The sequence below is a fragment of the Engystomops pustulosus genome, chromosome 10 (assembly GCF_040894005.1).
Source record: "Engystomops pustulosus chromosome 10, aEngPut4.maternal, whole genome shotgun sequence".
NCBI classification, from domain to species: Eukaryota; Metazoa; Chordata; class Amphibia; order Anura; family Leptodactylidae; genus Engystomops; species Engystomops pustulosus.
The window spans coordinates 79,979,874-79,991,135 of record NC_092420.1 but is presented as its reverse complement, the minus strand read 5'-3'; the positions used below and the strand labels follow the sequence as shown (position 1 = coordinate 79,991,135).

At 43.5% G+C, this 11,262-nt stretch overlaps 1 protein-coding gene across 1 annotated transcript; it reads left to right on the top strand.

Annotated features, from left to right (window-relative positions):
- Positions 1-2,423: 2,423 nt before the first annotated feature.
- On the top strand, positions 2,424-10,926 carry LOC140105112 (antithrombin-III-like). Its single transcript, XM_072129021.1, has 7 exons — positions 2,424-2,530; positions 4,519-4,898; positions 5,753-5,968; positions 6,227-6,364; positions 6,879-7,275; positions 9,780-9,844; positions 10,609-10,926. Exons 2-7 carry the CDS (start codon positions 4,527-4,529, stop codon positions 10,789-10,791), a joined length of 1,371 nt encoding a protein of 456 aa, XP_071985122.1. The 5' UTR covers positions 2,424-2,530; positions 4,519-4,526; the 3' UTR covers positions 10,792-10,926.
- Positions 10,927-11,262: the final 336 nt, after the last annotated feature.

Below are 11,262 nucleotides of genomic sequence, written 5' to 3'. Positions count from 1 at the left end.
TAGTGGCTCCTCTCAGTTACTGAGTAACCAGGCCGAGCTATGGAGCTATTTACACTGTCACTGTCCGATGGGACGTCTACTACCAGTTTTCTGGTGGAAAAGAGTCCTAATTAGGCTGCTCGTTCAGTCGAGAGGGTGGGGGACAGATGGGAACGCGTTTTTGGACATCTTTATTAATAAAACATGAACTTTGTAAAACAGCTGGAGGCGCTCAGGCAGACGGCGCCCAAGCGCCTCTCAGCTTCTCCAGCTTTTAATGTATGCACGCCCCCCGCTGCACACCACCTGCTGCTGGCCAGGGAACTAGGAGAGAGCACATGCACCACTCTCTCCACGCCCTTGCTCTGATCTCATTGGCCAGTTCGGATCTCCCCGGCCACAAGCAGTAAGAGGCTTGCAGCGGGGGCGTGCATAAATTAGAAGTCGGGGAAGCCGAGAGGCGCTCGGGCCCCTTCAGCCCCTGAGCGCCTCCAGCTGTTTTGCAAACGTATTATTTCATTGATAAAGATACCTGAAAACGTTCAAAATGTTCCCCCCATCCCCTAGGCCAGTGGTGGCGAACCTATGGCACGGGTGCCAGAGGTGGCACTCGGAGCCCTTTCAGTGGGCACCTGGGCCTTCACCCCAACACAGAGTTTGCCAGATAGGACTTAAGGCTTTCTCCTGTGGTTCAATACAGCCCAGGACGTGCCAGGCTCAGTGCTATTTTAAAGCGACACATCCTTGGCTACCAGGACTACAGAAGGAGCGGGAAGGGCTGGATAGAGATGGATTGTCATTGGAGCTCCTGCTCTGGGTCTCCTGATTCTTCCTCCTCAGGGGACCCTCGAGAAAAGCTATAAACCAATTTACTCCATCTTTATATTGTATTGGTGAGCTCAGGACGCCAATATGATAAAACCATGTGATACAGCAGGGATCAATAAGTTACTGCTTAAATTGTTGGCACTTTGCGACATATATGTGGGTTTTGGCTGTAGCATGGGCACTCGGTCTCCAAACGGTTCGCCATCACTGCCCTAGGCTGAACGAGGAGTCTAATTAGGACACTCTGCTATCAGTAATCTGGTGGTAGATGTCCTTTAAGCAAAAGTTCAACATCACTCTCCGTCCTACAAACCACAAAGGAAAAGTCTATGTAAGGTTGGGTTCACACCACTTTTTATGTACACGCTAAGCACCTGACGTATAGGCTTAGTGTATACATTGACAAATAGTGGCAGATGGAGGCATAGTTGTTGCCTCCGTCTGACCACTATTCCTCCTGTACGCTACGTCTTCTACGTATGTGCTCAGCGAAGGTAATAGACGACTATGGATCTCTCCCCCCAGCCCTGTGGGGAACACCCCATTCACCGGCAGCAGCCAATTGTAGGCTTCTGCTGAAGTACACCCCCCCCCCATTCAGAGGGGTCCCTGAGCATTGTATTCCACTATATAGGCATACAACGGGATAAGTCCGTGCCATATGCTGTGAGGACAAGTCAGAGTCCTCCTGACGTGTCCCTACAACGTATGACACAAAATGAGGGGTTAATCCAGCTCATTCCCACACAAGCTTCTAGCCCACTGCAAAATCCCTACATACCGTGGAAGGAACATGACACAATTTAATGTTGACTTTAAATGAATCACAAAGAGAAATAAATTATTAATAAGGTTTTGTTAAATCAGTTTACCATGATATGAGTCGCAGCAGGTTACAGCTACCAATCAGATCCTGGCTTTTATTTATCACATGTCCATTTTGAAATGTAAGCTGTGATGTGATTAGTTGCTATGGGAAACAGTTTTACCAGGGGGAAAATAAAACATGTAAACATGGCGGATTTCTGTGGGAATAATTGTTGGCAAAAATTTCATAGGATTTCATGGGAGGCGAACATTATTTTTTGCACAAGATGACAATCCCTATATTCCACTCAGAATCTGGGTGGACGCTGCCCTTTAAAGAGGAGATATCAAGTTCACGCTAAAGTCAATCAGGGATGGTCCATCGGCTTATACCCCAGGAATCCAAAGGGGGGCCCCATTCTCACTAATGGGTTGTATAGCAAGACAAGAAATTGGCTTGGATATCTCTGGGACAACCAAAAAATATGGATTAGACGCAAACACTATACATATTTAAATTGACTTTTGAAGGAAAATACAGAATTGAGATTTACATTTAAAGTATGTTAAAAAAAAAACAGAGCATTAAACATGAATTAAACATGGGCATGAAATTTGCTCATGTGGACAAAACCTCTAAAAAGTTGTGCTGTTATTTGCTGTAATTTCCTGAGTATTTCGGGAACTTTGCCTGAAGCCATTTCCTGATGTTTTCGAAGCTTATCCAGAAACATAAGAGTTAAAGATAAAACCCACCCAAAGCAAAGGCTAATCTTTCACCCAGCGTCCCTGACCCCTGGGGATGGGGGGGGGAGCGGTTGTTTGGACATTCAGTACCTGTACTGTGGGGACATTGGGTATTTTGCTTCCCACGGTGCAGAGGTGATCACTGAGGAGCAGAAGAAGTTAGGGCCAGGTGAGAGGGGTCTTTCTTACAATATTTTATCACATTTTTAGCTCATTTTCAGATGTAGGGGTTTAAGGGCCATAACTTTTTTGCAGTGTTTTTTTTTTTTCTGTGAAGTCAAACTGTCCACTTAGGAAGCAACACTGATTGGCAAAAAATTTCACAGGCAATTAGCAAGCACACTCAATAAAGGAGTGGTTCTGCAGGTGGGGGACCACAGACCACTTCTCAGTACCACTGCTTTCTGGCTGATGTTTTGGTCAATTTTGAATGTTGATGGTGCTTTCATACAAGTGGTAGCATGAGACAAACTTTAGAACCCCACAGGTGGCTCAGGTGGTAGTGCAGCTCATCCAGGATGGCACATCAATGGAGCTATGGCAAGAAGGGTTTCTGTGTCTGTTTGGTAGTGTCCAGAGACTGGAGACTCTACCAGGAGACAGGCCAGTACACCAGGAGACGTAGAGGGGGCCGTAGGAGGGCAACAACCCAGCAGCAGGACTGCTACCTTCGCCTTTGTGCAAGGAGGAACAGGAGGAGCGCTGCCAGAGCGCTGCAAAATGACCTCCAGAAGCCACAAACCTTCATGTGTCTGCGAAAACTGTTAGAAACCGGCTCCATGTGGATGGTATAAGGGCCGATGTCCACAGATGGGGATCATGCTCACAGCCCATCACCATGCAGGACACTTGGCATTTCCCTGAGAACACCAGGACTGGCGCCCTGTGTTCTTCACAGATGAATGCAGATTCACACTTAGCGTATGTGACAGACGTGACAGTCTGAAGACGGCGTGGAGAGTGACCTGCTGCCTGCAACATCCTTCAGCATGACCTGTTTGGCAGAGGGTCAGTAATGGTGTTGGGTGGCATTTCTAAGGAGGGCCGCACAGCTTTTCAGGTGCTCTCCAGAGTTAGCCTGACTGCCTTTAGGTAACGAGATAAGATCCTCAGACCCCTTGTGAGACCATATGCTGGTGCCTTAAAAATAGCAATCTGAGAGACGTATAATAATTTTTCTTACTCTAGGTAACAAACATTAACGTTTCCAAAATTTTGGTGGCAGGCAGTCACTGGTATTTTTGCAAGACATAGAGATAGAACAAAGGCTCTAGGTCAAAATTATCTGGTCAAATGAATCTAGGTGCATCATAATTGGTTGGGCATGACTAATGGCAAGGACCACTGGCTCCTTTACTGGTCAGCCAGGGCTTGGGTGGAGTGTCTAAATTTTTGATCCTTTTTTTTTTTTTACAAATTTGTGATCAGAAACATCACTTGTAGTTGCAGGACCCCAAGCTAAAATATGTAACCTTACCAACCATAATATATTGTTTAAGATACTGGTCCTCTCTCATAGGGTTGGTGTTACAAAGACAAGTGTCATGACAAGTACATATGATATGATGTTCTCTTAGATTACATTGTATTCCTGGGGATGCCATATTAAGAGGGTATAATCACTATACAAAGCATTCGTTCTGCCTCACCTGTAATATGAAGTTCAGTTCTGGACACCAGTCCATAATAAAAAAGGAGGCCCTGGTGCTGGAGTAGATACAACGAAGAGCCACAAAATTTATAAGGGGTATGGAGGGTCTCAGTTATGAGGACATTAGATACATTTAGTCTCGAAATAAGACGACTAAGGGGGGAGGGGCATGATTAATTTAGATAAATATGTAAAGGGTTCATACAAAATATATTGTGGAAAGATGTTCCAGGTTAAATGACATCAAAAGACAAGGTTTAATCAATAGATATTACAAGGCTTCTTTACTGTAAGATCTTTGAATATGTGGAATAGCCGAGCTCAGGAGCTCATCACAGCAGAGACAGCAGAGAGCTTCAAGAAGAGCCTAGATGCCTTGTTACATCTAAATAACAGAATTGTGTTCCCTACCATCCCTTCCTCACCCCTTCTCTTTCCTTCCTTGGTTGAAGTAGATGAAGATATGTCTTTTTTAAATGTGCTAACTATGTATCTCCTCACCTCAGTCGTAGGGATGCATCTCCTTCCGCTGCTACTCTTAAGCCTTTTGGGCTTGGTCTCATCTCAAGCCAAATATCCTGATATCTGTATTGCAAAACCAAAGGACATTCCTCTGAACCCCATGTGTATCTATCGAAAAGAAATCATAGAAATGGAGGAACAGACACAGGAGCCTGCTCCTACAGAGAAGATCCCTGAATATACAAATCCTAGGGTTTGGGAACTCTCCAAGTCAAATTCCAGGTTTGCGATGGACTTCTACAAAATTGTAGCCGATTCTAAGGCCAATTCAGAGAACCTTTTTATGTCACCACTCAGCATCTCGCAGGCCTTCACCATGGCAAAGCTTGGGGCTTGTGATAATACTTTGAAACAACTCATGGAGGTGAGTACAGAATTATTACTTGCATTGTAAGACGGCCTACTATACATGTAGCTTTAAAATAATGCAACGATCGGCCCTGGAATAATAATAAAATGATACAACTGATTACATTCTTTATTCTTAGTGATGTGACTCTGCAAACTATACGCCAGTCTACACAGGAAAGTAAAAATTTTTAGAAGAGAACAACTAATGTCCTCAAACTGTATCTGTTCCATTTGCTAGTGCAGAACACTGGAACATGTTTGGATAGAAGTGTATAAAACATAAAAGGTTAAGAAACATGTGTTTAATTAAAGAAAAAGCTAGCAAGGTGTGCTAGCGTATGATGTAAACCCTGTATATCACCCACCGGATATATCAGGAGGCTGGAACCAGGGGGGTTGTGTCTGGCATACAATTGTGCTATAACATGGCTATAGGTAGTGTGTAGGTGCAACCTCTTGGCATGGAGGTGGCATTAGGAGAAATAAGCGCAATTCCTCCGATATACCAGGAATTGTGCCTATTTTGGTGCTTGTAAGCCAAAAAACTGGGGCCCAAGCTCTAATAAATGTTCCCCAATATGTTTCCATAATATTGCATTCACCTAAAAGTTCTAATGTGTTGTGATTCTGTTCATAAATATAGACCTTATGGGCATATGATTGTCCCAGCGGTCACCTCCACCTCTGGTTGTCTTCTGATGGACCTTTGTGCCTATTATTTTGTCAGATTGGACAAAGCTTCGGTTCTTCTTGTAGCCTTTCAAGAGGTTATATAAGAAGCAAGGATGTGGAATGGTACCAACATTTACTTCCAGCTTATCCTTATATCATGTGAATAATAATGTCATCACATTTACTCCCTATAAGGTTTTCCACTTTGACAAAGTTTCTGAAAAGGCCTCCGATCAGATCCATTTCTTCTTTGCTAAACTGAACTGCCGACTATACCGAAAGGCCAACAAATCATCGGAGCTGGTATCAACCAACCGTCTCTTTGGAGAAAAGTCTTTGTCCTTCAATCAGACATATCAGGACATCAGCGAAGCAGTTTATGGGGCTAAACTATGGCCCCTGAACTTCAAGGTGCGTGGTGCCACTGGATCTCATAGGTTTCAACATCTTTGTCTCTCTCGGATTATATAATTACATCACACCATATGATTACCGCTCTGTGATTGAACAAAATTTGAGATGACCACCCAAAATTATATTGAAATGTGCCCTCTATGAGGGCGGTCTTATGAAAAAAAATAGCCAATATGGTGGAACGGAAAATCTGATTCGGAAAAGCGGATGTAGCCCTGTATTCATCTGTGTATTATTTATTTTTTTGCCTATTAGGAAAAAGCTGAACTTTCTCGTGAAATCATCAACGATTGGGTGGCCAATAAAACAGAGAAAAAAATCACCAATGTGATCCCACAAGGTGCCATCACAGAAAATACCATCCTGGTTCTGGTGAACGTCATCTACTTTAAGGTGCACAATGACATAAAATGTTCCCATTTCTAGGCATGGTCATGGGTCAGGCCATAGAGATAACCATAAAAGGAAAAGATATCTAAAGTTAAGAGATTTTCTTATGCAATGGACAAACATAGAAACAAAGGGCTGTGTCCAGTGTCTAAAGGTAGAGCAGGTGAACTGCACATGAATCTGGTTGGACCTCCACCAATTCCTATGTCCGGTAATGATGAGCTAAGACATACTGAGGATAGGAGATCATGTATCAGAATTGATCAGGGGACAGAAAATCTAATTAATTAATTAAAAAAAAGCAAAGGGGGCGGGGGGGGGGTGGTTGTAAAGTCCAATTCTATGCCATTCAGGGCTATCGACCTCCGGCGTCGCCTAAAAAATAGGACCATTTTTTCTCCATTTATTATTAATTATAGTACAGTACAAAAATGATATATAATGAAGCAAAAACAAGATGTTTTGCAGCAAAATTAAAACTTTTTCTGTTTGGTTTAATCCTTCTCCTTGTTTTTAGGGTTTGTGGAAGTCAAAGTTTGACCCTATAAATACACTAAAGGCAGATTTTCACATCCCAGGCAGAGATGAGCCTTGTGAAGTTCCTACCATGTATCAGGAGGGTAAATTCCGCTATGGTAACTACCAGGATGATTCAGTCCAGGTTCTTGAATTGCCTTATAAAGGTGATGATATCTCAATGGTGCTGGTACTGCCATATGAAGATACACCGCTCGAAACAGTGGAGCAAAACCTGTCCCTGGAGAAGTTCTCAGAATGGATGAACAAAGCTCGAGAAACCCAGTTATCCCTCCATGTTCCTCGCTTCAGGATTGATGATAGTTTCAGCGTTAAAGAGAAGTTAAAGAAGTTGGGTCTGGTGGACCTGTTTGACCCACATGCAGCGCGGCTGCCAGGTAACTTGTGTTCTGATGCTCATGTGACCACTGATGTACGCTGCTTTATCAATGTGTAAAATACCTGCTACATACTGGACTGGCTTTTGTTAGTCACGTATCGAACAAACATAGTGGGGCACATTTACTATGAACAGTGCAGTGTGTACTATGTGCAGTTGCCTGTGTAGTGTGCAGAGGGTGCCAGATTCAGGATTTCTGGCGCACGTTCTTCATGAATCTGGCGCCCCCTGCACTGCCCCGACCGAGTGCACTTTTTTCGGTGAACCTTTAACATAGGACGTGTGACACACTTCTTTTACTTAGCATGTTAACTCTGGCACAGGGTCCAAGTGAGCACCGGAACGCCCCATTCAATGCAGAAATATGTGTTTTGCACAAAGAATAGTGCAGCCGCGCAACAAAATGGTCGCGTGTGACACAAATGTGGTGTGGACACTTCTTAAATACCTGTACAAGCAGTTTGCACAGAAAATAATGTGTACAGAAAACTGGCGCAAGCACCTTAGTAAATGTTCCCCAGTATCTTTAGAGATTAGAGAGCAAAAGTTGCATCTGTTCTGACCACAAGTGAAATGACCTTTATTGTAGAGCCAACTTGTACCTATATATATATATATATATGGGCACATTTACTTACCTGTCGACTTAGAGACGCGCAAAGGCCTTAGTAAATGTGCTCCACATACTTCCAATGGTTTGGCTAGAAATCTATAGTCTTGATCCGAAATGGCCGCTATTTCAGAATCCCTTCTCAAAATATGTAAATGATTCCTAACAATAGATATTATACCAGAATACTGGGTAGTATAAGTTGTACTGAAAACGAGACGTGAGTTTTTATTTTGCGGTTCAGCTTTTGAAAAGAGATAATTCTCCCTGGTTTTGGACTGAGCTATGTGTTTGGCTCTATTAAGGGTAATAGTGTTATAACCTGTTATTGATAGCCTAGTCTTTATTTACCAGTGGTGTAACTAGAATCTGATGGGCCACAGTGCAAAGTCTGTGCCAGGCCCCGTCTATTATGTATGGTTTATAGTAATAGTCTTCTCATATGGGAAAGTGACACCATAAGGGCCCCCTAAACCTCTTGGGCCCAGGTGCAACCGCAACCTCTGATATTTACAGTTTCCATGAAGAAAGAAATACTCTTAGAACCACACCGTTTCACTCTTAAGGAGCATGCACACTAACATGGGCCCACCATGCCGTAGCATAGATATACGGCCACATAATAGATGTCCTATCTTTTCCCCAGGTACGGAGCAGTACGGTAACGCACGTGTGCTGCTCCGTACCATTCCGTGCGCCCATTGCCGGCCTATGGGGGACGTATATACAGCCGGAAGCTTGCGGCCGTATATACATCCACCAACGGTTGTGTGAATGTAACCTTACATATTCACCAATACAAAGATTCCCAGTAACATGGTGAGGATGGCAACTTGTTGCATGTAATGTAGTGTCCCCAGCCCTGGGCTTTCAATAAAGGCTTGTTATTATCTTACCAGTAATTGCATCACCTGTCAAGAGAATATCCAGAAACGAAATTTGACTTGTTTCAATCTGATGGGTGAAAAATAAATGACATTTGTTAGTATGAAGATATTGTAAGATATTGTCACTCTGCTTCTTTTCCGACTATGAAAGTTCAGGCTATTGAAAGGGTTAAGTAGTATATAGTATGTATTATAAAGCATGCCCCCCCTCCTATAGTATATAGCCATGCCCCAAAAAATAATAAAATAATACTTACCCGCCTGTAGTCCCTGGAACCGCATGGTCCGTCCCGCGCGTCTGGCTCCTATAGGGGGCGTCTGGCTCCTATAGGGGGGCGCCTGGCTGCGCACAGCAACCAGCGATATGAGTATCTTAAAGATACGCATATTGCTGGTCACTACGGGGGGGGTGGGATGGCGCTCCAAGATGGGAGGCGAGGGTAACGCACTAGGTGATCGCCTACCCCTCGTTCCGGCCCTGGTGCACGGTGGAACAGCCTGTGAATCTGCACTATAATGGGGCTCTGGAAACACCATCCCAGGAGCCCTTCTGACTTGTTAGCATATAATTTTATAAAAGATGATTTTAGAAGAAAGGAGGCCATGGATAACAAATATAAAAGGATTACCACAGCAAGTGCTGGATTTTGATGGAAGATCTTCCTGCAGTCCCTCTTTTGTATAGCCAATTAAAATGTGAGAATTGGGAGGCATGAATATAGGTACTAGCGGAACTATTGTTGTAGCAGCTGGTACTGTGCAGAGACAGACACTCACTGGCTACCAACTCTTTGTCCTTTGGAAGCAGGGACCCGCTGGGTTCTGGCTCAACCATTGGAGCCTCTGCCTTTTTTCTATCTCTTTACCTTTAAGGCCTTAAATGGTTAAGTTAAAGCAACCAAAATATAAGCGCAGAAGGTTGCTTAGTGCAGATGTATAACCCTGTACTGAAATTTTTTTTAAATAAATTATAATTTGTAAAATATCAAATTCTTTATTTTGTAGGGATTGTTTCTGATGGAAGATCGGACTTGTATGTGTCAGAAGGGTTTCACAAAGCATTTTTAGAGGTAAGATAACACAGATGAAGGATACATAGGGGCACATTTACTTACCCGTCCCCCGGAATGTACGACGAGGATTCGGAGCTGCCGCAATTCACTAAGATGGTGCGTCCAATTTACTGCATGTGTCGCTTCCCCACTGAGGTCCGCCGGAGTTCACCTTCTTCTTCCGGTTGCATCTTGCAACACAATTTAATTTTTAAATTCTGTGGTTTGTCCGAATCAGTCGGGTTGTCCGACGTCCACACCCCCCGATTTGTGTCACATGAAAGCCGGCGCCAATGCGCCAAAAACTGGGGGCAATTCAGCGCAAACCGGAAAAATTATGGAAACCCAACGGAAATGCGTCCGACGGACCCTTAATAAATGTGCCCCATAATGTCGAAGGACCATGAAGTCCATGCAAAACTATGGGTTTTTTTTGATAATTGAATTATTATTTAAAGGCTAAAATCTATAAAAAAGTTTACCTTGGTTTCTCCTCTGTCGATGCTTCTTCTCACATTCACTGAAACATCCATCAGAGAAATAGCCTGATGTCTTAGGGCTGGTTTCTTATATCTGTTCTTTTAAAAGGTTATAAACACTCATTTCATCTGAATCTTTATCATGGTAACCCATGCATGAGTGTTTTTAACCACTTAGGTAAATGTAAATAAGAGGCAAACACTTCAGTATGTTGGAGGACCTTACAATAAAATAGCCAAAGAAGGACAATAATTTGGTCTAAAGGAACTACGAAAACAATAATGACATATCTTATTCTTCAGGTCAATGAAGAAGGCAGCGAGGCTTCTGCTGCAAGTGCTGTTGTGGTGACCGGACGTTCATTCAGCCCAAGGAGAACCAGTTTTAGAGCCAACAGACCCTTCCTGGTCTTCATTCGAGAAGTTCCACTCAATTCCATTGTATTCATGGGTCGGGTTTCCAATCCTGAAAGTAATCAACGTTGAACGATAACCATAGTTTAAGACACTTCCACCGCGCTGCCCTGTTGCTTTATTAAAGGTGCACGATCCATAGTTTTCACTTGTTTATCTATTAGAGATATTAATATTTGACACTACAATAAAAGCCACGTTACAGACCTTTATGCATTTTTTTATGAGGTTGAAGACAAACTCTACCCTGGTTTGGTTGGACATTACCTACCTCGTCCTTGAGGCTAATTTGAATTTGCACACTGTTGTCACAGTGCTTGGTATAGGGACCGGAGGGCTGACCTACAAACTGGCAGGTCTTCAGCAGGTGGTGTGTGCAAGAAATAAGGAGGGAGAGGCTGCTGTATTGGTTTCTCCCTGGGGCAACGCCTAAGTGTCTGTAGGATGAGTCCCTGGGTAATGAATGGGGAAGCCTGTGGTGGTAGACAGCCGCATCCAGGGATCAGGAGGCGGCAACATTGTGCAAATCCACTCACGGTTCTT